The 27,070-nt window shown below is 57.7% G+C and overlaps 2 protein-coding genes across 2 annotated transcripts in view; both read left to right on the top strand.

Annotated features, from left to right (window-relative positions):
* The window catches only part of DPH1 (diphthamide biosynthesis 1), a 61,080-nt gene extending 36,729 nt beyond the window's left edge, over positions 1 to 24,351 (top strand). The window contains exons 5-12 of the mRNA XM_075073963.1: positions 3,847 to 4,001; positions 9,551 to 9,672; positions 13,097 to 13,165; positions 15,259 to 15,431; positions 17,774 to 17,861; positions 20,928 to 21,006; positions 21,897 to 22,031; positions 23,519 to 24,351. Of these exons, the coding sequence (XP_074930064.1) occupies positions 3,847 to 4,001; positions 9,551 to 9,672; positions 13,097 to 13,165; positions 15,259 to 15,431; positions 17,774 to 17,861; positions 20,928 to 21,006; positions 21,897 to 22,031; positions 23,519 to 23,623 (926 nt within the window). The 3' untranslated portion in view covers positions 23,624 to 24,351. The remainder of the gene's footprint in view (positions 1 to 3,846; positions 4,002 to 9,550; positions 9,673 to 13,096; positions 13,166 to 15,258; positions 15,432 to 17,773; positions 17,862 to 20,927; positions 21,007 to 21,896; positions 22,032 to 23,518) is intronic.
* Positions 23,635 to 27,070, top strand: part of OVCA2 (OVCA2 serine hydrolase domain containing) — a 4,964-nt gene continuing 1,528 nt past the window's right edge. The window contains 1 exon segment of the mRNA XM_075059550.1: positions 23,635 to 23,650. Within this exon segment, the coding sequence (XP_074915651.1) occupies positions 23,635 to 23,650 (16 nt within the window).

The raw sequence follows: 27,070 nt of genomic DNA, 5'->3' as shown, positions 1-27,070 counted from the left end.
GGGGAGCCCAGCCTTGCAGGATCCAAGCTGTGGCTGTCTGTCGTTCTCTCCCATGGGCAGTGGGCTGTGGTGCCCGCCAGGAGGATGTGCTGTGCCCTTGGGGGCACTTGGCCAGCTTGTGAGCTCCCTCGGGCCATGTATTGAGCTGGGGCTCCCACTCTGTGGGGAGGTGGTTGCTGCCCGACAGACAGGATCTGCCCAGCCGAGCTGCAAGCAGCACCGTGTGCTCCAGGGGCTGGTGGAGGGGCCCGAACCAGCTGGGCGCGCTGAGGGTAACAGCTCCCAGCTGGAAAACATAGTCCCATTCACATAGAGACATTTGCTGTAGCCTCTTCTGGACCTGGATCAGGACCAGCTGGAGGCTCCTGTTGCTTTGGCCCGAGTTGGGGAGAGTGGCTATGCCCCCCCAGTGGGATCCAAACGCCTCCCAGGGGGGAGAGAGAGAGGGGGTCATGCCTCCCTCCTGGGCTGCTGCCCTCCATGGCACAGGGACCCTTTGGAGGCAGCATTTCCCAGTCTGTCCCCCTCCCCAGGCCTGGGATGGGGGCTGCATGGCAGGCGAAGGAAGCCCCTTGGCAGCCCTCCCCTGTCCCCAAGGGGCTGTGTTTGGCACCCTGGGCTCTCCAGCTGCTGCTCAGAAAACGCCCTCGCCTCCTGCCTGCAGGGAAGGGGGAGCTTCCCTGCACCTGAGCAGGGCCCTGCCCCGCTCCTGGGGCACCTTGTGCTTCGGTGTGTTCAGGCTCCAGAACAGTGAGACCACTGGACCTGCAGCGCCTTGGCCCAGGACAGGGACGTGGATGGGATGGAAACTTGCCACGGCTGACCGTGGTACTCCCGCCCCCTTTCCTGCATGTCTGAATGCACATTGATCAGTGACCTCCCTGGCCCGGAAGGCAGGTCGGTGCTCGCCCCATGGGACTTGGGGGGATGGCCAAGGCCAGGATTAGAACCCAGGAGTCCTGAGTCCTCATCACGTGGCCATTCTCCACTGGTAGGGGAGGCTCCCCTTATAGCGGGGCTCTGAGGCTGCAAAGCTCCTTACCCCAGCCCCTCAGTCCCAGGTGCTGCAGAGGGGAGTGAGAGCCGGAGCAGGAGGGAGGTGCTGAGTGAGGCCTAGGGGAGCAGAAGAGGTGGGTCTGGCTGGGGCTCCCCTGCCCTGGGGCCCGTGCTAGCTCTGGTCTGGTGGCAGTGGGGGCCGTGAGGGCTGGTTTAAAGGGCAGGCGAGGAGCAGCTCTGCGCTCACTAGGCAGAAGGGTACTCCGGATTCAGTTGCCATGGAAACTGCGCTGCTGTCCCAAATGCTGCTAACTTTGAAGTCCACCCAGGCTGGAATCAGCCCAAAAATAACAATAAGACACTTTGGGTTTTAAGGTGGCTCTGTGGAATTTTTGCCCCGGGTAATGGAGGGCAGGGCAAGCCTGGGGTGGACGAAGCCCAGCTGCAGGAAGCCACCCCCTGGCTTAGGGGGGGTGGGCTCTGCTGCCCTTACCCCACTGAGACTGGCCTGGGGCTTGACTGTGTCTCTGCTGGCATGGCAGCATGCTGTGTGACCCAGGGGCCCTGCTTGACCACAAAGAGCTCGCAGGACACACTCCCTGCGCATTTACAGCGGACAGCAGAGCATCCCCACCCATTGGGCACTGGCCTGCCATGCACTCTAGCATCAGTCACCCACGACCCTTCCTGTGTGGCATGGGGGGGGAGGAGGCTGTCTGTGCTTTCCAGAGGCTCAGGCACTGGGCCGTGGGAGCTGGGGTCTGGCTGAGTCCAGAGCCAGTTCTAAACCCTGGTGCTGACTCCTCTGGCTCCCTGGGTCCAGTCCTCACCTATGGGAGTTCATGCAGGACAGCCCAGGCGCCCCACCCAGAGTGGGTCCTCCATCTGTGTCTGCATCATGGGCCCCAGATGGGGTCGCCTCCCTGGGAGGTGAATTTACAGGGCATAGAAATGACTTTTAATAATCACATTTCTTATAGAATATTGCAGAGTTGGAAAGGGAGGGTCCCAACCTACGTCCGGGAGAGTGACCGCAGTGATCAAATGTCCATCACTGCAGTATAGGAGCGAGGGTCAGGGGGAGACAGCGTCAATAGCCTGGGGGCATAAAAACTTGTGGTCTGTCCTGGCTGTTAGATTAACAACAGCAAGAAGAGAAGCACTCAGGAGCAGGAGCTCACATGATGCTGCCACCTTCCTGAAGGGACCCCCAGCTTGGCCCATTTTGGGGACCAGAGTAAAATCCCTCCGGGGGCGTCTCTCCTTAGCATCTCCCCCGGCACATGAGTGGGAGCTGCTTTATGCACCGGGCTGTCCTGGTGAAGGTCCCCAACCGTTTCAGGGAAGTGCAGCCACTGCTGTAGGGGAGCACTTCCTGGACAAGCAGCTCGGCACAAGAGCTGATGGGAAGGGACTGACTAACACTCTGCCTGATCCGGCCAGGCAGGGGGCTGTGCCAGTGCCTGCACATGTACCAGACATTGCCACAAGTTGGGGCCTTTACAGCCTCTCTGAAAGGCAGCGCCTTTACCTGGGCCACTGGGGTCACTCTGATGCAGAGGGGATCATCCTCTGCTGAGCTACCAGCAAAATACTGACCCAGCCTGGCCGTGCTTAGCAAGCTTGAGGCCTATGGTGTTCGGAGCCAGGTAGCCACGGGCACTGGGTCTCCCACAGTGGCTCATGTGGTGCAGGCCTGTGCCATGCCCATGGCGGGATTCCCCAGGAGCCTGAGGCAGGGTGTAGCGGCTTTACAGGGAAACCAGAGGGGCATGTACTGCACCTGCTGTGAAGCTGTGGCACTGGCTTCCTGGGCCTCCGGGTGGCACTGGGGCGTCAGGCCCCAGCAGTGTGGACTGGGGCAGGCACTGCAAGGCAGTGGTCTGGTCCCAGCGAGGAGCCAGTGGGGCTGGCTCTGTGCATTGCAGCTGCTGGCCATGCACCCCTTGGTGCCTTCCCCATTGATTTGCTGGCTGATGCCCTGGCTGTTCTGAGCAGAGCTCCTGTGCCCGTAGCAGGCTGGTGACCCTGCCCCTGCATTGGTTACAGTGAGATCTCCCTGCCCGTTGTGCCATGCCCCCTGCTCTGTGAGGGACAAGGGCACATCTCCCTCTGAGGTCCTGCAGCCCCTCCACAACCCTCACCACCCAGAGGGATTAATTTGGCACTTACTTGTGCTCAGTTGAATGGCACTGGAGTGGGCAGTGAGCGTGGAGCTGTGGGTTGATGCGGACCCCGTGTTCTTTAATTGTTTGCTTAATCGTGGTGACATGGTCTCCTTAGCATGGGGGGTAATTAGATCTGTGTTCATCGATTCCCTGGGCGGCCGTTACCCAGAGAGAAATGACCGAGTGCTGCTTTCCTCTGCCTGCCGTGCCTCAGCTCCCAGTGCTGTCCCAGCTGCGTGCTACACGCCTTGACCTGGCCACGGTAGGCTGGCGCTGCCAAGGGAGTCACACACCATCTCCTGGCTAGCGCCGTGCCTGGGCCCGGGAGCCTTGCCTGCCTGTGACACGTTCCTCAGTGTAAATAGATGACCCGAAACAGCACTGGGCAGTGAGCTGGGAGTCTCTGAAAATGGGGACGGGGCTGCCCGGTGGCTTCTGCAAGCCAGTGCAGTGCTACTGAGTGGGGCCGGCCCCTCTCCTTACATAATGGCTGCACTCAGGCCCCGGGGGGACGGTTCAGCAGCTGGGCTCGAGCTCCTCTCTGGCTGCTTTCCCAGCTGGTGCCTGTGCTTGGGCTAGGAGGTGCTGCAGTAGGGATGCTCCTCTGGCCCTGTGCCTCAGCTCTTGGCCTGCAGGGCTGGAGCAGCCAGCGGAGCTCACACCTCTCTCCCCTTGGCCCTAGTTCCCATCGACGCAACGCAGGGGGTGAGGATGCTCTATGTGTTTGTGGATATCAAGATCGACACGTCCCACTTCGTGGAGACCATCCACTTCAACTTCCCCAGTGGCTCCTGCCTGGCTCTCGTCAGCACCATCCAGTTCGTCTCTGCTCTGCAGGTGAGACAGCTGTGGGGCTGGGCTGGCTGCTGGACCTGGGGCCTCACACGGGTAACACTGGGGGGCTCTTTCATTCCCACGACCAGCTGCCTCCCAATGCCTACGAATGCAGATAAGCAACAACTTCCCGGAGCCAGTGCCTGATGACTTCCAGGTCACCTGCTCCCTTGCTTCAGGGAGCCCAGGCCAGAAGCTGTTGGAGCAGTGCCTGTCGTACCTGCGGTACAAACCCTGGGCTCCCAGGGCTAATGGGACTGGGTGGGTTTAATAAGGAGCACACGCAGGAACATGCAAACGTTCCCGTAATCGACACTGCACGATATCCTCTCTTGGCAGTCCTGGAGGCCAAATTTTAGGCTGCTAGGGAAGAGACTAAAATACAGAGACCTCTATGGTGGCGTTATCTCAGAAATGCTCCCAGTTCCATGCGCTGGGCCAGGTAGGCAGGCAGAGCATTCAGAATTCCCAATCGTGTGGATGAGATGTGGTTGTAGAGCGGAGGGGTTTACATTCATAGGGACTAGGGGAAACTTTTGGGATGTGGGAAGACCTATACAGGGGAAATGGGCTCCACCTAAACCAAAACCGAACCAGACTGCTGGCACTAAACATTAAAAAGGTTGTGGAGCAGTTTTTAAACTAGGAGATGGGGGAAAGCCGACTGCTGCAGAGGAGCACGTGGATCGGACAGAGACTTCTCTTAGGGTACGTCTTCACTACCGGCTGTATCGGCAGGTAGCAATCGATTTCTCGGGGATCGATATATCGCGTCTCATCTCGACGCGATATATCGATCCCCGAACGCGCTCCTGTCGACTCCGGAACTCCACCAACACGAATGGCGGGAGCGGAGTTGACGGGGAGCCGCGGACGTCGATCCCGCGCTGTGGGGACGAGAGGTAACTCGAACTAAGATACTTGGACTTCAGCTACGGTATTCACGTAGCTGAAGTTGCATATCTTAGATCGATCCCCTCCCCTACTGTAGACCAGCCCTTAGAGGAGAGTCTATTGATAGAGATTCTCTAGGTTATAGTCAGGAGCAGAGGATGGAAGAGGATAATGTAAGGGCCGGATCAGACGAGGAACATTCACATAAAAAGGAATCTGACACATCAGAAAAGGGCAGACAATAAACAGGGACAAGTTTTTAAAGTGCTTATACACGAATGCTAGAAGTCTAAATAATAAGCTGGGTGAACTAGAGTGCCTGGTGATAAAGGGGGATATTGATATAACAGGCATCACAGAAACCTGGTGGACTGAGGACAATCAATGGGACACAATCATTCCAGGGTACAAAAGATATCAGAAGGACAGAACAGGTTGTGGGGGGGTGGGGAGTGGCACTATATGTGAAAGAAAATTTTTACTTCATTTGATTCTACATTTTAAGTGAATCCACGTTCCGTAGAATCTCTATGGATAGTACTTTCATGCTCTAATAAGACTATAACATTAGGGATCTATTATCGACCACCTGACCAGGACAGTGATAGTGATGATGAAACGCTAAGGGAAATTAGAGAGACTATCAAAATTAAAACTCAATAACAGTGAGGGATTTCAATTATCCCCATATTGACTGGGAACATGTCGCCTCAGGACGAAATGCAGAGACAAAATTTCTCAATACTGTAAGTGACTGCTGCTTGGAGCAGCTGGTACAGGAACCTACAAGGGGAGAGGTAACTCTCGATTTAATCCTGAGTGGAGCACAGGAGCTGGTCCAAGAGGTAACTGTAACAGGACCACTTGGAAATAGTGACCATAATATAATAACATTTAACATCCCTGTGGTGGGAAGAACATCTCAATAGCCCAACACTGTGGCATTTAATTTAAAAAAGGGGAACTATGAAAATATGAGGGGGTTAGTTAAACAGAAATTAAAAGGTATAGTGACTAAAGTGAAATCCCTGCAAGCTGCATGGATGCTTTTTAAAGACGCCATAATAGAGGCCCAACTTAAATGTATACCTCAAATTAAAAAAAACACAGTAAAATAACTAAAAAAGAACCACGGTGGCTTAACAACCGTGTAAAAGAAGCAATGAGAGATAAAAAGGCATCTTTTAAAAAGTGGAAGTCAAATCCTAGTGAAATAAATAGAAAGGAGCATAAACACTGCCAAATTAAGTGTAAAAACATAATAAGAAAAGCCAAAGAAGAGTTTGAAGAACAGCTAGCCAAAAAACTCAAAAGGTAATAACAAAATGTTTTTAAGTACATCAGAAGCAGGAAGCCTGCTAAACAATCAGTGGGACCATTGGATGATCAAGCTACAAAAGAGAGCGTTACAGATGCATAGACGTCATGTGGAGAAACTAAACAAATTCTTTGCTTCGTCTTCACGAGCTGAGGATGTTAGGGAGATTCCCAAACCCGAGCCGGTTTTTTTAGGTGACAGATTCTGAGGAACTGTCACAGACTGCAGTGTCACTAGAGAGGTTTTGAATTATCTGATAAACTCAACATTAACAAGTCACCGGGACCAGATGGCATTCACCCAAGGTTCTGAAAGAACTCAATGTGAATTCGCGTAACTATTAACTAGGTTTGTAACTTGTCCTTTAAATCGGCTTCTGAACCCAACGACTGGAAGTTAGCTAATGTACGCCATATTTAAAAAAGGCTCTAGAGCGATCCGCATTACAGACCGTAAGTCTAACGTCGTTACTGGGCCAATTAGTTCGAAACATAAGATCATAGAATCATAGATATCAGAGTTGGAAGGGACCTAGGGAGTCATCTAGTCCAACCCTGCTCAAAGCAGGACCAATCCGCACAGATTTAAAGAATAAAATTGTCAGACACATAGAGGAACATAAATTGTTGGGCAAAAGTTCACATGGTTTCTGTTAAAGGGAATCGTGTTCTTACTAATCTTATTAGAGTTTTTGAAGGGGTCAACAAACATGTGGACAAGGGGATCCGTGGGACATAGTGTACTAGATTTCCAGAAAACCTTTGACAAGGTCCCTCACCAAAGGCTCTTAACTTAAGGTGTCATGGGATAAAAGGGAAGGCTTCTTTCATGGATTGAGAACTGGTTTAAAAGGCAGGAACAAAGGGTAGGGAATTAATGGTATAATTCTCAGAATGGGAGGGGTAACTTAGTGTGTTCCCAAGGTCAGTCCTAGGACCAATCTAGTAAACTTTATTCATAAATTCTGGAGAAAGCAGTAAAAAGTGAGGTGGCAAAGTCTGCAGATGATACTAAACTGCTCAAGATAGTTAAGCGCAAAGCAGACTGTGAGACCTTCAAAAAGATCTTCACAAACTATGAATGTGGCACCAATGGCAAATGATATAATGTGGATAAATGTAAAGTAAATGCACATTGGAAAAAATTACCCATACTATACAATATGATGGGGCTAATTTAGCTACAACAAATCAGGAAAAGATCTTGGCGTCATCATGGATAGTTCTCTGAAGATGTTCCACGCGGTGCGCAGCAGGGTGGTCAAAAAAGCAAAGTAGGATGTTAGGAATCATTAAAAAGGGATGAGAATAAGACAGAGATATATATTGCCCTTATGTAAATCCATGGTACGCCCACATCTCAATACTGTGTACAGATGTGGTTCTGCTTATCTCAAAACAGATCTACGGCACCAGAAAGGTTCAGAACGGCAACTAAAATGATTAGGGGTTTGGAGGGGTCTCATTATGAGGAGAGATTAGAGGCTAGACTTTTCAGCTTGGAAAAGAGGAGACTAAGGGGGATATGATAGAGGTATATAAAATCATGAGTTGATGGGAGAAGTGGTAGGAAAAGTTATTTACTTGTTCCCATAAAACAAGAACTATGGGGTCACCAAATGAAATTAATAGGTAGCAGGTTTTAAAACAAATAAAAGGAAGTTCTTTTCACACAGCGCACAGTCAACTTGTGGAATGCCTTACCTGGGCGGTTGTGAGGCTGGACTATAACAATGTTTAAAAGGGAACTGGATAATTCATGGTGGCTAATCCATAAATGGCTATTAGCAGAAGGGTAAAGGAATGGTGTCCCTAGCCTCTGTTCATCAGAGCATGGAGATGGATGGCAGGAGAAGAGATCACTTGATCATTGCCTGTTAGTTCACCCTCTGGGGGCACCTGCATTGGCCACTTCGGTAGACAGATACTGGGCTAGATGGACCTTTGGTCTGATCCAGTACGGCCGTTTCTTATGTTTTATGTTATCAGATCCATGTTAGCCTGGAAATTGGGCAGTTGTGGGAGCCTCCATGCCTGGGTGCTGCAGTGTCAGGGGGTGGGGATTGCTCCTGTCCTGGGGCTGGGGCTCATGGGCGCGGTGCCAGGGTGAAGGAAGGGAAGGGGAAGAACTTGCTTTTCTCAAAGCATTTCACTCTGAATGGCCCTAAAACAGTTCCGTGTGTGTGAAGACCAGCACTCCTTCTGCTGGGGCTGCAGCCCCCTCCAGGAGGAGCTGCAGAGTACAGCACTGCATGTGGCAGGCAGGTGCCTGCCAGAGCCTGTGTGGGGTGCTGTGCAGGGTGCACACCTGTCAGTGTGCGTGCAGGGTGCACATCTCTTGGGGGCTGTGCAGGGTGCACACTCCTTTTGGGGGTGCTGTGAGGGTACACACCTGTCAGTGCTGTGCAGGGTGCACATCTTTTTGGGGGGGCTGTGCAGGGTGCACACCTGCCAGTGCTGTGCAGGGTGCACACCTGTCGGGGGACTGTGCCTGGTGCACACCTGTCGGGGGAGGGCCTGTGCAGGGTACACACCTGTGTGTCAAATGGTGTCTCTCTTTCCAGCCTCAGCGACTGCTCAGAGCCGCCAGTTCCCCTCTAATGAGTAGCTGCAATAATATTCATCAAGTGCTTTGTAATAACTCTGATCAATGTTTCATGGCCATGCGCCCCCACCGTCCCAGGGGATCCGGCCCTGTAAATGTCAGGGCAGGCAGCAGAGCACTTGGCATTTTGCTGCGATGCTGGTAGTGGCAGGGGAAGCGCTGGCAGCCGCTGGCAGGTCTGGCTGCAGATTAGCTGCTCCTTGTGAATGGCCGGCTCAGCAGGACGGGAGAGATGAATGAGCCTCTTGAGCCGTGTCTGTCTAAACATGGGGTCATTGAAGCGTTAAACGTTTTCTCTTGTATTTTAATTGATGCGTCTGCTAGTGGCTTCCAGCATCTGGCTTACGCTCCCTCGCCAAGGCAGGGCCAGTTCACTCGGCCAGGCGAGTTCTCACTGCTCCAGCCGACCCCAGCCCTGCCTGGAGACCTCACCTCTGCCACGCACCCTCCTGCATGCCAGGGCCCCTCAGCTGACCCCTGGCGGAGCCTGCTGCTGGGGGCTGGCAGGGGCCCAGGCATTTAGGCCAAGGACACAGAGTCTGAGGGTGGAGATGTGATGAGGCAGCCTGGGAATGCCCTGTGCAGTCTGTCAGGGGCTGTATTCCAAGCACACACCGCTGCGCCGCTCCATCCCTCTCCACCTCCCTCAGCCTCTGGGGCAGTTTGTTCTCAGCCCAGCCCACCCTGAAGCCCTGTCCTTCATGTTTGTCTCTGACCCCTTGTCTCTTCCCCACAGGCAGCCTCCCAAGAGCTGCGCTCTGAATACAAAGTCACCATCCCACAGTGCAAGCCACTCTCACCAGGTGAGATCCTGGGCTGCACGTCTCCCCGGCTGGGGCCGGACACAGATGCTGTTGTGTAAGTACCAGGGTTCCTTGCAAACACTTCAACGAAGGGTGTTTTTAAGTCCTCTAGTTCAGGCGATACAAAACCTATGCGTGGACCAGGCCTCTTCCCCCATTTATATAGCCCCATGCGCGTCTAGGGAGCTATGGAAACCTCGGAGGAGCCTGGGATTCTCTGCGCTCCAGGGTGCCAGGGGGAATGGGAATCTGGCAGAGGTGGTTCCCTGTGCTCCAGACCTAGGGGAGACAGGACTCACCTGGCAGGCTCTTCACAGAGCGGCTTGTGCTTGTAGCGCAGAAGGAATAATTGAGTCGTAGATTAGACTAGATAGTAGATGGAAAGGCGGGCAGATAATTGGAGAAGACGAATGGCCGGACCCCAACATCACAGCACCATTAATTTTATTTAAGGACAGCAAATTAGAGGGAGCACTTCGCTTCCTATCACCTAATTATTTTAGGTAATGGAAATGCTTAATGTACTGTGAATATAGTGAGCTGCAGAATAAATAAATAAACGACCCCACCCAGGGGGAGCCCAGGCAGAGTGGCAGTGTGTGTGTGAGGCAGGTGACCCACAGCTCATGCTGCCTCTTGAGCCTGCCTGGGAGCTTGAAGTGGGACGGGGTGGTGCCCACCCCCTCGGGTTAGCACGCACAGTGACTGAATGGCCTGCATCGGGATCGCTGGCCCATTGTGCTGGGGGGAGCTGACTCTTGGGCTGTAACAGGGGGCACGTTCCCGGAGGCCAGCTTGGCGTGTCTCACCCCAGCCCACAGGGGGATGATGGCCTGTCAGTGCACGGTGCATGGAATCCTGGTGACAGCGCAGGGCTGTGGGGAGGGGAGGGCCCCTCACACACATCCCATCCTTCCACACTGCTCTCTGGCAGGAGCCCACGCTGGACCTGCTGCTTCCCTGGTCAAGTTCACCTCTGGCGGGCCCCAGCCTCCCTTCCTCCTGCCCGGCCTGGCCTGGCCTTGTCTTTGCGCTGCCCCTCTCTCCCCAGAGCCTCGGGAGTGCCTGATGGCCGTGCTTGGATCTAATGCCTCAGAGCCAGCATGGAGCCATTACATGTTTTCTCCAGGCATCCTGTGACTGAGTGACAGGCCCCTCCGGCTTTCTGTGCTGAGCTGCAGCAGCCCTGACTCCTGGCTGGCATGGCACTGGGCACGTTGCACCAGGGTGGCATAGTGGGGGCTGCTCTGGTGGGTTCTGTAGACACACAGCATGGTGAGAGGCACACAGAACTGCCAGCGCCGCCCAGGGGGGGCTTCCTTTAGCCCAGTCACCGGCTCCAAAGGAGGCAACAAGAACCAACGCCCCTCAGGGAACAACTGAAGAGTGGCGAGGCCACAGGGTCTGCAGGGGACACGCTCGACTGGCTTCATTTCCTGAAGAGGGGCTTGGCCTTGGAAAGTCTGGGGCATGCTGCTTAGAGAATGGGCATCTCAGGCCCTGGCTTGAAGGGTCAGAGCTGTTCAGTAAATCCTCATTCTGCCTAAAGGAAATGCCTGATCCCTACTGCACTCCTGTGGAGCTCCTGCCCCCAGCCATGTCTTGTGGCAGGGAGTTCTGCAGGCTAATCATGGGTTTCCTTCCATCAGTATTAAATATGTTGCCTTCCAATTTCCTGCCCTCCCACCTTTCCGGGGAGGAGGATTCAGGCTCCACACCATGTTCGTGTAGACTAGGGCTTTTCAAGGCCAACCCCTTTCCCTGGCCCTGCCCTCTCCTAGTGCAAGAGAGAAACTCCAGCGGGTGCAGCTTGTGGGCTCTTGTTCCATTGCAGATGTGGGTGTCCAGCTGCTGCAGGTGAGTCCCAGCTGTGGCACTGGCTGTTGTACCTGTGCGACTCCACAGGCTCCTGTCTGAGTTGTTATTTTCTTATTTAGCCCCATCTCTGGGGCTAACTTTTCCAGACAAATTAGCTTTGATCTTCCAAAATGTCATTCTCCAATTAAGGACAAAATCTAGTCAAGTTTTACGTCTGAATTCATTTTCCAAGCCCTCACTCCATTAGGGCAGCTGAATGAAAGGCTTTGAAATGTAATTGCTGACTTGAAATCTGATTAGAAATGGAAGCAGAAATGTCTCTAACCAGATGTAGCTACTGAGCAGATCTGAGGCTGCACATTGACTCACCCTCTCTGCCCCAGGCCAGCAGCAGGAATCCATTTTGGGTGGAGAATGGATGCCTCTCCTGGCTCCAGCAGGGGGTGCTCCCCCAGGCAGTGGTGGTGGCATGCGCTGGCTGGGGGGGCAGGGAGAGCCCCAGGTGGAGTGGTGGGAATGGAAATTGCATTGTTTAAAATACGCTCCTGACTCATTTCGCTACCTGTGGTACCCAGGAGATGGGTCAGTGCCCAGGGCTGCAGTCTCACTTGTGCCCAGGTGCCACTGCATCAGTGGGCCCAGCAGGGGCATATCCTGGAGTGCCCAGGTGGCTGCTGTGTGTACGGGGCAGGCAGCTTAGCATGGCTGGGTTCTGTTCCATATGGAGGCCTGCTCTACACTTAAAACTTAGGTCAACATAGCTACATCATTTGGCTGTGAAGAATCCACACCCCAAGGACCTAAGCCCCAGTGTGGATGCATCCAGTGAGCTGGCTGCCAGCGCTCGGAAAGGGGGTGTTCCTACAGCGACGGAAAACCCCCTTCCATTGGTTTAGGCTGTGTCTACACTCCAGGCTTATAGCATCAGCTATGCTGGCCTGGCCCCTGGAACCTAGCTATGGGCTGGGCCAGGAGTGGTGAGGAGGGCCAGCCCCATTGCTGTGCAAAGCCCTGACTTTAACTCAGGGACCCCAGAGCTCGTCCCCCAGGCAGGCTCCCAGAGCCACGTCCTTGTGTTCTTTCACTGTCTGCATGTGATGCTTTTAAAGCAAAGGAGACAGCAGAGATCTTCCTGCCTGCCGCTAGCAGCCAAGTGCTTTCAACCCATGAAGGCTCATGTGATGCTCCTCATCCTGCTCACGCCAGGGCTGTTTGAGCTCCACATATAAGTCAGACCAAACGAGGATGGCCTCCCTGCTGTGTGAGTGCAGTATGTGCGCCAGGCAGAGTGGTCCCATCCCCTCGCCAGCTGCGTGCGCGGGGGGTTCTCTGACTGTTTGCCAGCATGAGCTGGTTCTCCCCTGCCCACTGGCGCTGACTGGTCCCCATGTAGCCTCACAGGCTTTGTTTGCAGGTCCCAGAGTGCAGGGCTGCTTGAACCAGCCCTTAGTCGGTTGTTTCCCTGCTCTGTGCCTGTTGTGCTCAGCATGGGCCATTGTGCGTCCTGCACCCAGCGCTGAGATGCAGCAGCAGCAGCAGCAGCCACCAGGCAGTCAGAACGGGCCTGAACCAAACGTTCCCAGCTCTGGGACTGAGCTCTAGAGTCCGCTGGCTCCTGAGCAGTGTGGCAGCGTCCCTGAGCTCTTCTTTGCCTGCTACAGGTACCTGGGAGATGGGCGTTTCCACCTGGAATCTGTCATGATTGCCAACCCCGGAGTTCCCGCCTACAGGTACTGGAGCCAACCATGCTGCAGGGGTCACCAACATTCACACTGTAGGGTTGAGCCGTACCGGGGGCATTGCTGGGAAATGGATATGGGATTTCCTAGCATGGGCATAGTCAGACTGTCTGTGGATACCTCCCCTCCCATTTCTGGCTGGGTATCCCGCCTCTCCTTCCCCTGACTGTCGCTCAGACCCAGCTCCCCTCCTATTGTCTTTTGCCTGGCCCCCCCTTTGTCCTCTCCCATGGGAAGTGTTTAATATTTGTTTAGCTTTTGAATACAATTTGCTGCCAGAGCCGGAGTGGGCAAGCCAGCAGCCAGCGCTCTGCAAACCACCACTGGTCTGTAGTGCAGCGTGGCTGGGCGAGGAGAGAGGCGGTGAGGTCAAAACTTGTCTACCAAGAGCAGAGCCTGTTAATGGGCTTCTCAGGCTCTGTCTCCACTACAGGTTATGTCGTATAACCACCCCCCGAGCGACATACAGTACACTGACATGAGTTCTTGTGTGCACCGCGCGATGCCGGCAGGGGAGCTCCCGCCGGCACAACTTCTGCCGCTCGCTGAGGTGGTTTTATTATGCCAACGGGACACAGAGCGTCAGCATAGAGCATCTTCACCAGACACGCTGCAGCGGCCAGCTGTACCAGCCCAGCCGTGTCACTGCTGCACTGGACAGGCAGACATGGCCTCAGTTGACTGTTGCTCCTGGAGCAGAACCAGGCCCAGGGCCTTCACCCTGCAGGTCCCAGCAGCACGGTCTGGCCTCCCACAGGGTGCTGGGCACTCAGGCGGACTTGGCTGGCAGGGAGTCATGTGGGGGAGCTACCACGGAGCAATCCCAAGCGCCTCCAGGGCTGAGGGAGAGGTGCAGAGAGGAGTCGGGCTGGATGAGATGAAACCAGCCATTTACTCGGGCTGAATATAAACATTTTGACAAGTACCTGTGAAAGCTCTTTGAGGTGCAGCCATTAAACTCCCCGGCTGCTGCAGGCAGAGGCCATAAAATGTGATGATGAGGCTGCTGAAAGCAGATGAAATATCAGGAGCGAAAGGCTGGCCCATTTTGTGAAATCTGAATTTCTTAGTAGGTCGTTTGTTACTAACGGGAGATGCACGTCAGGTTTATGGGGCTGGGGAAGCTGCTGCAGCCCAAGTGGGATTTGATTAAAATTCTCTTCGTCAAACAAAGCAACAAATCAAAGATTTCTTCATAATTGATGAGGGGGAAGAATGACAGAGCAGGAGGAGAGCGAGTGGCCCGGCCTGTGTGCGTTGCAGCCTTCGGCAGGGCTGAAGCCAGGGCCCGAGCCAAGGCGAACCGGATCTCTGTTCACACATGCCCTGCTCTGCCCTGCATTGGGAGTTGACCAGAGGGCCACTGGCTGGGAACATTCTCTAGTGACCCATTCCCACCGCATCTTGGCTCATTCCCCCTCTAATGCGTGTGGTTGGAGGGGCCTGCTGGATCTAATGAACCGTCCAGGCCAGCTCCTGTACCTGGGCTGGGCCAGAGGGTACCTTCCCCAGACGGTCCTCGCCTGGCAGGGAGAGGCTGGCACTGACAGATCAGCCTGAGGTGGCTGCCTCAGGGCAGGGGACACCAGGAGAGCAAAGAGCCCTTGCCTTGCCCCACCTGGCTTCTCCGGCCAAGAGCCAAGTCAGAGGAGCCGTTGGTGCCTCCTGGAGGGGAGAGTGGGGTTTGGCAGGCCTGTGGGTCTGTGCTGCCCCCCCGGGGTGTGGTGGAGGGGCAGTTAGCCAGTACCCCTCTCCTCCCAACATGCGGTCAGAGGGAAGCCCAGCGACCTGTGACTGACAGGAATGGCAGTGGTTTGGAGCTGCCTGCAGAGAGCTCATCCCAGAGCAGTGAGGGAACCCGTGCTTGTGTCCAGACCCCTTCCTGCCAGAACAGGAGATCAGCCCCCCTCCTTCCCTCCCTGTGGGGAGAGACAGCCCCCCCCCCGCAATGTTGTGTCAGTTGTGGGCAGCTGTGAGTGCAGCGCCTGAAGGTCCTGATCCTCCCAGGGTCTAACTCTAGGGAGGGGCTGAACTGCTGGGCACTGCCAGCCATGCCTGCCCTCAGCTCTCTGTCTTCTGAGCAGGTACGACCCCTACAGCAAAGTGTTCTCCAGGGAGCACTACGCCCACGAGCTCATGCAGCATGCCCGGCAGGAGGCCATCCGCACCGCCGCCCACGCCCGGAGCTGGGGACTCATTCTCGGGACTCTGGGGCGCCAGGGCTCCACCTCCATCTTGCAGGTACCTCCAGAGATGTGTCTGACCTGCAGCTGGCTTGGCTTGGGGATCAGACTCCCCCCAGCCCTGCTCTGTGGAGCCAGATCCCCCAAAGGGCTCGATTAAGCTTCGCTGCGCCCCAGGAGCAGGAAAGAGAAACTGGCTTTTTCTCAGAATCCATCCCCCCTTCCGGGATCAGCTGCTGCCCCCTCTTCCCTGCTGTCCAGGAGCCGTCTCTGCCCCACTCAGGCCCACGTGTTGGGGTCTGCAGCGCTCCCCCCACCTAGCCCCACTGCTGTCCTGGCACTTGCCTGGTTGTGCCTCCCGTGTGGCTGGCTGCGTGGATGAGCGGCTGCGCATCATCCCCCTGGCCTCACCGTGCAGTGGGGTAGGGAGGGGATCCCACCTGGCCAGTGACTTGCCTCATGGCCCTGGCTCATGCCCATTGATTGCCATCAACCAGGATTTCTACGGCTCAGGAGCAGAGCTGGCAGGACAATTAGCAGGAGATGAGAGGGAGCGAGTGCCAAGGCCTCATTAAACGGGCCCCTCGCTGGAGAGAGCCGGCCCTGCGAGCCCCACGCTGGCCACACAGCAATTAATTCTCAGCTATTTTTAGTTTAGTGATGTGAACTCGGGATTGGTTTTGCTTCCCCTGTCCGGGCCCAGTGCCAAGGGCCAGGCAGGACTGGGGCTCTGCAGTGCTGCATCCTTGCTGAGTTCAAGGCATGGCAGTAGCTCCCTGAGGCTGGGACTCCACCTCCTGCCCCATCTTGGCCTCATCCATTTCCCACTGGCCCTGCCCCTACACATCCCAGGGCTAGTGCAGGGACAGCATGTAGCTGCTCCACAGCTGGCTAAGGCCGCGGTGACATGATGGGAGAGAGGCACCTGCTGCATCCCTGGGTGCCCCTACCCCACATCCCACTGTGCAGCCTGGGGTCACGCCCAGAGCTCCCCCCACACACACTTCCATCACATGGAAGACGAGTTGGGGGGTTCACTCAAGTCCAAATCACAAAACCGCCCCCAGCTTGGTACAGCACAGCGAGCAGGCAGCTCTTGGGCCGGGGGGGAGGGGCTGCAGGGCTAGAATAACATGGCTGGTATGGGGGCTGCTCTGGGTCAGGGAGGGCAGGACTCAGGGCTGGGGTCAGAGGGGAGGTGCATCAGATTAGAGGGGCAGCACTGAAGTGGCTGGGGGGCTGCTCTGGGTCCAGGGGGGGCAGGGCCCAGGGCTGCTCTGGGGGCTCCTATGGGTCAGGGAGGGCCCAGGGCTGGGGTATGGGGGCTGCTCTGGGGCAGTGGGCAGGGGCCAAGGCTGCTCTGGGTCAGAGGGCAGGGCACTGGCAGTGCTGGAGAGGGGGAGCGAGAGTGGCTGCAGGCTTAGCTGGACCCTTCCGCTGATGATGCCGGGGAGAGCAGACCTGGGGCCTACAGGAGCTCGGTCCCTCACGGGTCAAGACAGAGGATGATGCTGCCGGTGGCTTAGAATCATAGACTCTCAGGATTCGGAGGGACCTCAGGAGGTATCTAGTCCAACTCCAACTAAATCATCCCTTCTCCCTGGCTGCTGTGGCAAAGCCCAGGACAGCCAGAAGGCAGGACAGAGGCAGTATGACCAGTGATGGCTGTGCCAGGATGGAGGGGAGCCCACCTAGCCCCTGCTGCAAGCTGCTCCCTCCCAGAGCCTGCTGCAGGCAGCCCAGCAGAAGGCTGCTGCTAACAAGAACAGATTGTTGTCATTGAACAGTAATTACTTCATTAGGCTCAGCTGTGAGTGTTGAGGGTGGAGCTGAGCAAAACTGCTGTTTGGGCCTGATGGGGTCTGGGCTCCAGCTGCTCTGCTGCTGGAGATGCACCCTAATGTCCCCCATTTGCTGTATGGAGGCTGTCCCAAGGAACTGATAGTCCTGCAGAGAGGCCAGGGACCTGGGAGGGGCAGTGAGGGTAGGGGAGCTTGTCCTGCTTCTATCTGGGCAGAGAGAAGCCCCCTCTCCGGGGCTCAGATGGGACTGCTCCAGCCTCCTGTCTAATGGGCCCCATCCCGTCCCCCAGTAGCTCTCCCTGCTGCAGCAGTGATGGCTGGAGGGACCAGGGGTCTCCAGAGCCTTATGGTATTGACTACCCCACACCCCCATCCCAGGGGTCAGGCCCCCATGCTCCTGAGGCCCTTCCCAGTTGTACTGGGCAAGCCCTCCCTGCTCGTTGCCCCCCCCCCTTTGTTCTGGCGAGCCTTACCAGGGCTCCTAACGGGCAGCAGGAGCTGCATTGCCCAGGGAGTGACATGTTCCTGCCCCCGACGAGCATGCCACTCACGGGCTCCTGAGCTGGGGTCTCCTAACATCTCCAATGTCTCTTCCCACAGCACCTGAGAGGCAGCTCCAAGCCCTGGGTTCTCGTTCATCAGAGTGCTGCTTCCGAGATCTTTCCCAGCAAAGCTGCAGCTGTTCCCCGACGTCGACGGTGAGTGTGGGCCTTGCTCTGCCTGTGTGTGTCCTGGTCCTCTGGATCCTTTCTCACTGGCTCCTCCACAGCCACCATCAGAGCCCCTGCCTCTCCCGTCCAGGTATCCTCACTCCCCCTCCCTGCTGGCCCTGCTCTCCGGTGAGGGTGACCCGCCTCTGCCCGAGCCTGGCTGTCTCCTCAGCATGCGGGAGGTGGGCCTGGGCCATGTACGTGTGCAGGAGGCGCCGTCCTTCACGTGTGCCAGATGTCCAGTTTATTCCCTGTCCAGTCCATGGGGCTGGCTGGCAACCTTGGTGCCAGGCTGAACCCCAGCCTGGTGCTGCGCCTCTGCACATGGGTGGTTGATGTGATGGTCTCGTACAAGGCCCCTGTGGCCTCCTGAGGCACTGGCTGTGTCAGAGGTCGTGGGCCCTTCTCCCTTTGGGAGCTCGAGGCAGGCACACTCTGCTGTGGGGCCCTCAGAGACTGGTGTCACGGAGTCCCCGGCGATGCCTGGAACTTCTCCCCACCAAGCCAGGCAGGACTTTGGAGCGCCCTCTTCCTCGGAGCAGACTGTCTCCAGGGCGAGAAGCTCTCACGTCTTCACCTCTGGGTCTCTCCTTGGAGCATTCAGCATCCTCTGCCCCTCCATGTGCTTCCACAGCGAGCCCAACCAGTGGGGTCCTGGGGGGGCCACAGGGTTCCTGCACCCCCACTCCGCAGTCAGACGTGACTTCTCAGCCAGCCAGTAACACAGAGGTTTATTTGATGACAGGAATAGGTCTAAAACAGAGCTTGTAGGTACAGCGAACCGGACCCCTTGGCCGGGTCCATTCTGGGGGCAGTGAGCCAGACCCCACATCTGCACTTCTCTCCTCGTCCTCAGGCAGCTCACAACTCAAAAACCCCTCCAGCCTCCTCCTCTGCTCAGCCCTCCTCCTCTGCTCAGCCCCTTTCCTGGGGCAGGAGGGCACCTATCTTTGTCTCCAACACCTTCAGTTGGCACTTTGGAGGAGGGCCAGGCCATCAGTTGCTAGGAGACAGAGGCAGATTTAGGTGCACTGGCCCTTTGCTCTGCAGCAATCAACACTCTTATCCCACCACCTAGATATTAAGAAACTGCCATGGGGACACTGAAGAACCCACACAGTATTCAGAGAAAACCTGAAGAACATTCCTAGTTCATCAGACTGGGAATGGGCTTAAATGCAGTCTCTTGTTACTGTACAAGCAGGAGTCTCTTCCCAGGGGCCCTTGGAGCAGGGACGAGGCTTGGTGATTTCATTAGGCCACTGGAGCAGCAAGGCCTTTGTGTCTACTCCAGGATGTTGGAGTGTCCCCTAGACCCAGGGACTTGTCCTGGCACAGATGCTGTGTCAGCAGAGCCAGCCTAGGCATCAGCAGGCCAAGCGATTGCTCAGGGCCCTGACCAGCTTCTCATGATGTGTTGTGGGGACCCTAAATGGGCCGCACCTCCTGTCTGTCAGTGTCTCCCACGCTCCCCCAGTGCCGCCCCAGCTGTGGGAGTGGGGCGCAGGCCCCCTGGAAATGCCCTGGTTAGTGTCAGCGGAGAGCTCAGCTCTGGCTGCTGGAGACTCCTGGGCAGAGGCCTGCGGGGCTGAGGCATAGAGCCTGAGCAGGAAGCCACAAGGCCCCCTCTCCCCATTCCCTGAAGCTGTGGTGGTGAGTGGTGAGGTACCAAGCATGTGCTCCAGTGAGGTCCAGCATGGCCCCCCCACCCCAGTAGCTGGGGGCACGACCCAGTTTGGATATGCCTGGCTGGGATCAGAGGGGCTACCCCTAGGGGACTCAAGCAGGCCCCAGCTCTGGGATCCCATGTGGCCAGGAACCCCTCGCTGTGTCCTAGTTCAGCAAGACATGTCCACGTGGAGCCACCCATCTGCTCCCAACATGGCCTGTGTCTTGGAGTGCCCACTCACCATGCTCTGTGGGGCAGGCTCTGCATTCGTCTGTCCTCCCCAGGGGTCATCTTCACTGCATTGCTATTCTCCAGGGCTTGTCCGGGCACCATCTCACGTCCCCTCCCATCCTTTCCCATGCGAGTGTCTGCAGAGCCACCCCTCACCCTGCAGAAGCAGGCCACCCCCTTTCTCCTGGCTGTGGGCCCCAGGATTAGCGACCTGCGGGGAATGAACACCACTGCCCAGTGAGGTGCCTGCAAATCTCCCTCCCTTGCTGCAGGGGGTGGTTTGTGGGGTGGCCCCCAGGCCACGTGCCCCAGTGCTTGGGAAGTAGCCTCTCCCAGCCCTGCACGTTTGACCCTGGGCTCTGAAATAGTCCTGGGTGCCGGGGCTGCTTCGTGCGACGCTCTCGCTCAGCTGGACTCGGCTAAACATGATGGAGAACAGGACAGGTTCCTGGTGACGGGGATGCAGCCCAGGCCAAGCTGAAATAAACCTGCTGAGCGCTGTTTGCTGCTTCGCAGGTTTCCTCCACTTAGCTGAGCAGGTTGTGGTGGGGCGGGCAGCCCCAGGCCCCTGCAGTGCCCTTGTCACAGTGAGCTGGAGGATCTGGCCTTTCCAAAGGATGATAATCGCTCTGTGGCCTCTCTAGTTTCAGAGCTCCCTCTTGTCCGCTGGGCCCCTCTTCCTCCCTCTGCCCTGAATGGCCAAGCCCCTGGCCCTGGCAGCAGCTCCTCAGACGTGGAGAGTGGCCGTAAAGGCACCCACTGAAGGTCCCCAAAGCCTCCACCTTTGCTGCTACTCGGGGTGCAGTGTAACACCCTCCTCAGCAAATGCAGCCTGTGCCCCCCTACACACTGGAGATTCACCCACCCTAAGGAGCTGACAGGGTCTGAGATGGACCCCCACTGGGGGAGGCCAAGCAAGGCCAGCAATGACAGTGCTCACAGGTGACTGCCCAGCACCCTGTGCGGGCCAGGAGCTACCTGTTGGCCCATCCCTGCTGCACTGTTCCTAGCCCGTGGGATCACCGGGCAGCGTACGAGCAAGTCTCCCATTGCTGCTGTGTGAAGCCCTGCCCAGTGGGTTGGCAGGAGGGAGCAGACCCTGTCTGCAGCTGTGGCCTGAACTAAGTGGGTAACGTGACCCCTGTGCTTCCTTTCCAGGTGGGTGCAGGTGGCTTGTCCCCGGCTCTCCATTGACTGGGGAGGAGCCTTCAGCAAGCCGCTGCTCACGCCCTACGAGGTAAGAAGTTCCTGGCAGCCCTCTGTCTCGCCTTGGCAGAGGTGGGATGGGATTCACCCCGGTGCCCAGCACCGCAGGGAGAGGAGTCGGTGGACCCGACGGACAAGGCTCGAGGCCTAGAATGGACATTCCCTTGGCTGAACTTGTTCCATAGCACAGATCAGGTGCACCTCTGACCCCGCCCAGCCGGGCCCAAGCTCCCCAAATGCCTCCTGCTCCTCCACGAAGTGCCTGGCCCAATGCAGGCGAGTTGTGAGGAAGGCAGAGGCTTTGGGAGCTGGGCACAGACAAATAACAGCAGGGGAACTTTGAGCCTGGCTGTGACTGGGCCGCCCCATCACTGCAGATAGGGACTAAGGGGCCAGCAGCACATTATTTTAGGGAAGATTTATGGACACGTTTGTAATTCTCTGCCTGGTCTGCGTGTCCCGTCGGGTGCGCGTGGGAGGGCCAGTCACAGCCACCTCCACATGCTTCTGCAGATCACACAGAGCGCTGCAGGCTCATTCTCCCTGTGCTCCCAGTTGTCTCTCCTCCCCCCACCACATCAGAGTGAGCACCTGGATTGTTCCTAATGCTCTGTCATGATTTAATATGCAGTCCAGCTCCAGCGCTGCGAACTTCCCTGCAGCAGTGCCCAGCCAGGGACCCCAGCACTGCGAGCTTCCCTGCAGCAGTGCCCTTTTAGTACCAGCACCTCAAAAAGCTGGAGACTCTGATTGGAGTAATGCTCCTGGCCATTATACTAAGTCATTCAAGTGCATGTGTGGAACAGTCTGAGCCCTCGGCACCTGCTGAGAGTGGCTGGTACACTGGTCCTTTCTCCATGCGACTCCCCTGTGGAGGATCTGGGTCCTTTGTTGTGCTGACATGACTTTGCACCCATCCAGGCTGCTGTGGCTCTGAAGGAAATCGAGTGGCAGCAGACTTCCCCCATGGATTTCTACGCTGGCCAGTCCCTGGGGCCCTGGACAGTCAACCACGCCAGCCACAAGCCCCAGAGGGGCACCAGCCAGCCAACGCAGGTAAAGGACCTGCAGTGGGGCTGCAAGGAAGAAGGGTCCCTGGGGTCACACAAGCTCTCACTGCTGCCTCCTCCTGACCTGTTTCTCTTGGGGTGATGCTGGGGAACATGGCCACAAATCTGCCCCAGCCAAGGCCTTGGCTCCTCCTGAGCCTCACCTCTCCCCTTTCACCCTAGGCAGTCAGGCGGCAACACCTGACTGCCTGCACCTGACCACCAGAGGACTGTGCAGGTGCTCAGAGCTTTGTACCTGTTGTATGTGGACAAAGACGAACTGGAGGGAGCTGGGCCCTGGCCCTGCACTTTCCCTTCTCTGCCCCCCAGCTGGTGGCCCCAGTACTCCCTAGGGATGGAGGGGACAGTGCTAGAGCCCTGGGCATCGAGACACCAGCCCTTGGGACAGGTTTGATTCCTGCTTCTCCAGGTTTGGGGTTTTCCTGTTGACAAGGAAGCTGCCCCTCAACCTGCAGCCTGTGCTGCCTGGGCTTTGCCATGTGCTGAGAGCACCACCCAGTGGCTCCAGCCAGTGGCTGGTGACCATGAAATGCTGGATGTCAGTCCAGTGCTCAAAGGCAGCTGGAGCCGCCACCCTCCCTCATGCTCCCGGTTGGCCTGGAAAGGGGCACAGATTTTCACTTAAGGTCGTGTGGCAAATGGACCCAGGATTTCCAGCCTCAAGCTCCCAATCCGAAGCCCGTTCCGATGGTGGCCCCATGCTGCGAGTGTGTTTCTCAGAAGGAGTCTGTAGCAGGGATGCTGAGCAGCTTTCCTTGCTGTGGCTTCCCAAGAGGCCAGCTCCATCTGGGGTGGAGCAGGTCCAGCAGAGTCCTCTGGGGTCATTGCTGAGCCAGCTCACCCCACTGGTCAGCACTCCTGCTTCCCACCATGTGTGGCAGAGTTGGGTGCTCTCTGGGCTAGGCTCAGACCAGGCTCCCAGCTCTCGCAGGGTGTGTCACAATACCCTAGCACAAGGAGCTGGTGTCTGGAGGACTTTCTGGGAAGTGATTTAAGGGGCCAGCAGGACTGGAGTGGCTATGAGAAGCAGCAGTCTTGTCTGATCAGTATCGGCTGTTCCCGCTGAGATATGGGACTGGGAGCAGGTGCTCCTCTGAGTTATTATAGCTGTTTCTGTAACAAGTGGCAGCTGCTCAGTACCTGTCTGGAGTGTGATAAGCAGAAGCAGCACAAAGGGCTGTGTCATAGCCTCTCACTTGTTCACTGTAGGGCAATGCAGGAGCATTGATTGGTGTCATCTGCCTAGGAAATGAGAGGGGAGGCTTAGCGTGCCCATAAATCCACTCTGCGAGCATGACTTCCAGCACGTGAGCTTTCTCCAAGATAACCTAACAGGGGCCACAAGGGGAGTGGGGCAGGTGCATTTCAAGAGCAGCAGCTGGGACTAGGGAGCAGGTGTGATGATAGGATGGTGCTGGCAGAACCCAGGGGCAGGATCCTCTTCTGAATGGTCTCTCTCTCTCTCGGCGGTAGAGGAAGCTGCCTGAACCTGTGGTACCAGTGGATGCTGGTGTGGGGAAGAAATGCACTGACTGCAGCTGTCAAGAAGAGGCCTCATTGCAGCCAGAGCACCCCTGAACCCCCAAGCAATGGGGATATCGGCAGGTACAGCCCTGCAGTTAGCAGTCCGGAAACAAGCACTCCCAGCTTTGCTCTCAGGAAAGGCTGTCTCTGACTTTGGAGCTGGTGAAATGGGCCCGATTAACTGACTGGCATCCCGAGCAGCTACAGAGTAGGCAGCGGCAGGACCACTCTCTCACTGCCCTGGAGAACCATCTCTCAGTGTCTGGCCCATTCAGCCCGAAGTGTCTCCACGGAGGCTGCCTGAAAGGACCAGCTGTAGCAGTGGTTTCTATGATAGGACCTGTTCCCTGGGCACTGGGCTGAGATTGCCTGTTGAGGAACAGCTGTGTCCAGCCCATGATTAATTGGCATTGAAATGTCCCGTCTGTACTACAGAGAGGTGGAAATGGCCATGCAAAGGCCCTTCAACTCTGGTGGGTTTCGGCCATAGTCTCACTCACAGGATGTTGGGAACAGTTCAAGGTTCCGGTTGTGTTCCGCCTGGGGAAGATGGATTTTAGGCCAACACACTGCTCTGTTCCCCTTGGTGCCTCAGCCCCAGTGTGCAGACATCAAGGCTCAGCCGGGGGGCAGCAGTAAACCCTAACTTACACACTGTAGTTATCTTGATGAATTTGCCAGTTGCAGTGGAGGGACAGATTCTTTGTCAGTTTGTGTTTCACCTTCCATGGTTTGCAAAATCCTCTTTGAAACTTGGAGATAAAGTGTCCTCCAGCCCCAGAGTCCTTTCATGTGTGGGCAGATGCGGACTCTCCTCCCCGGGCCTTGGTTCTACTCACAAAGTATCCTTCACCTGCTCTTACTAGTGCCTGCCCAGGGCTGCTCCTGATTACATTGATATAAAGGAGAAGAGAAACAAGCCCCCTGTCTCTGTCAGAGCTGATGTTAACTTGCCTCTTCTGGGGGGTTGTCTTTGCTCTGTCACTAGTGGTGTTGCTGGGGGTGGCAGTGGGAGAAAATGGATGCAGGGGCAAGGGACAGAGAGGGGCTCACAGCAGAGGGGGACAGGGCAGGCCCGGTAAAAATACTGACTTTCCAAGAAGAAAAATCACTCACTCCTGACCTGCAGCCCCCTGCTATCCCAGCCTTGGGCCCCTCACTCCTGACCTGCAGTCTCCTGCTATCCCAGCCTTGGGCTCCTCACTCCTGACCTGCAGCCCCCTGCTATCCCAGCCTGGGGCCCCTCACTCCTGACCTGCAGCCCCCTGCTATCCCAACCCCCCAGCTTGGGCCCGTGCTGGGCCCCCTGCACCCCGGCGAGCCCCCTGCTTATCTCCCAGCCTGGCCCCTCACTCCATGAAACGCAGCCCCTGCTATCCCAGCACTGGGCCCCGCACCTCAGGACCGCCGAGCAGCCCCCTGCACTGTGCCCCAGCGCGGGGCCCCTCACCCCTGACGCTGCAGCCCCCGGACCGCAGCCTTGGGCCATCACACGCCCCCCCAAACTCGCCCCCACCCGATGGTCCACCACGCCCCCTGCGATCCCAACTTGGGCCCCGTGCGGCCCTCACTCCTACCTACAGCCCCCTGCTATCCCAGCCTTGGCCCCGCCCCTGACCTGCAGCCCCCTGCTATCCCAGCCTTGGGCCCTCACGCCTGACCTGCAACCCCTCACCCAGCTGGCCCCTCACTCCTGACGCAGCCCTGCTATCCAGCCTTGGCCCCTCACTCCGACCTGCCAGACCCGCGCTATTCTCACCTGGCCCTCAACCTGACCTGCAGCCCCCTGCTATCCCATCTCCCCCCACCCCCTCCCCCGCACCGCCTCCCCCGCCCACCCACGTTGCCACACCTAGGCTCGTCACTCCGACTCTGCAGTCGAGCCCTCAGCCAAGGCCTAGGAGCCCCTGCTTGGCCCCCACCTGACCTGCAGCCCCAACTGCTACTCCACCGGCCCCTCACTTCCTGACCTGCAGCCCCCTGCTATCCAGCCTTGGGCCCCTGCTGGGGCGCGCCCACTTCGACCTGCAGCCCCCATACCCAGCCCTGGGCCCCTCAACCCTGACCTGCAGCTCCGGCATCCCAGCTGCCCCTCACTCCTGACCTGCACGGGCCGGACACCCGCCCCTGTTGATCCACAGCGCTTGGGCGCGCGTCAACGTCCTGACTGCAGCCCCGCTATCCAGCCTGGGCCCGCTGGGGCCCCACTCCTGCCTGCACCCCCTGCTATCGCAGCCTGGCCCGCTCCACCCTACCTCGCCCTGCTACCCAGCCATTGGGGCTCCTCACTCCTGACTGCAGCCCCCTGCTAAGCCCAGCCCGGGCCCCGCACTCCGACTACAGCTGCAATCCCCCTGCTTACCCAGCCGGGCTCCTGACGGGGCCCCACTCGGACTGCACCCCCGCTATCCCAGCCTTGGCTCCCTGCTGGGGCCCCTCACTCTGACCTGCGAGCCCCTCTTATCCCAGCCTTGGCCCCTCACTCGACCGTGCCAGCCCCTGCTATCCCGCCCCTGCCCCACCCTCTGCGCCCTTGCCCCTCGCTCCGACCAGCACCCCCTCTACCCACCTGGCCTGCTCCTGACCTGCAGCCCCGCGCATCCCAGCACTGGCCCCTCACTCGCTGACCGAGACCCCGCTGAATCCCCAGCCTTGGGCTCTGCCGGGCGCCCTCACTTCCCAACCTGCACCCCCGCATCCAGCGTGCCTCCTCACTCCTGACCAGCAGCCCCCTGCACGAAATCGACCAGCATGGAGCCCCCTCACCCTGGCCTGCACCCCTGCACCAGCCTTGGCTCCGCTGGGGCCCCTCACTCCCTGGCGCGCTCCCCCTGCATATTCCCAGCTCTGGGCACCTGCCCGCCACTCCTGACTGCGCCCCTGCTATCCCAGCTGGGCTCTCCACTACACTGGCCTCGCACCCCTGCTATCCAGCCGGGGCTCGGGCGCACCCTCATCTGCTGACCTCAGCCCCTGCATCCAGACCTTGGGCGCCTCTGGGCCCCTCACTCCTGACTGCAGCCACCCCGTTCCCACCTGGCCCCCACCCGGCACCTGCAGCCCGCGCTGCGCTATCCCAGCCTTGGGCTCCTGCGTGCCCTCAACTTCCAGCCTGCAGCAACGTCGAATATGACCTCAGCCTGGGCTCCTGCTGGGGCCTCTCACTCCTGGCCACGCACCCCCTGCTATCCCAGCCCCTTGGAAGCCTGCTGGGCCCCCATCCTGCCTGCAGCCCCTGCTCATCCCAGCCGTGGCCCCTCACTCCTGCCTGCAGCCCCCCTGCTCTATCCCAGCCTCGGCCTCGAACTCCTGGCCTGCAAGCCCACCTGCTATCCCAGCCTGGGCCCCCACCCTGACCGCAGCCTCCCGCTATACCCAGCCTGGGCTCCTCTGGGGCCCACTCACTCCTGACCTGTACCCCCCTGCTAATCCCAGCCTGGGAGCCCGCGCGCGACCTAATCAGCCCCTGCGATCGACCATCGCCTTGGGCTCCGGCTGCCC

The sequence above is a fragment of the Chelonoidis abingdonii genome, chromosome 20 (assembly GCF_003597395.2).
Source record: "Chelonoidis abingdonii isolate Lonesome George chromosome 20, CheloAbing_2.0, whole genome shotgun sequence".
Classification (NCBI taxonomy): domain Eukaryota; kingdom Metazoa; phylum Chordata; order Testudines; family Testudinidae; genus Chelonoidis; species Chelonoidis abingdonii.
Note: the sequence above shows the minus strand (reverse complement) of the source record. Positions and strands in the feature narration are given on the sequence as shown.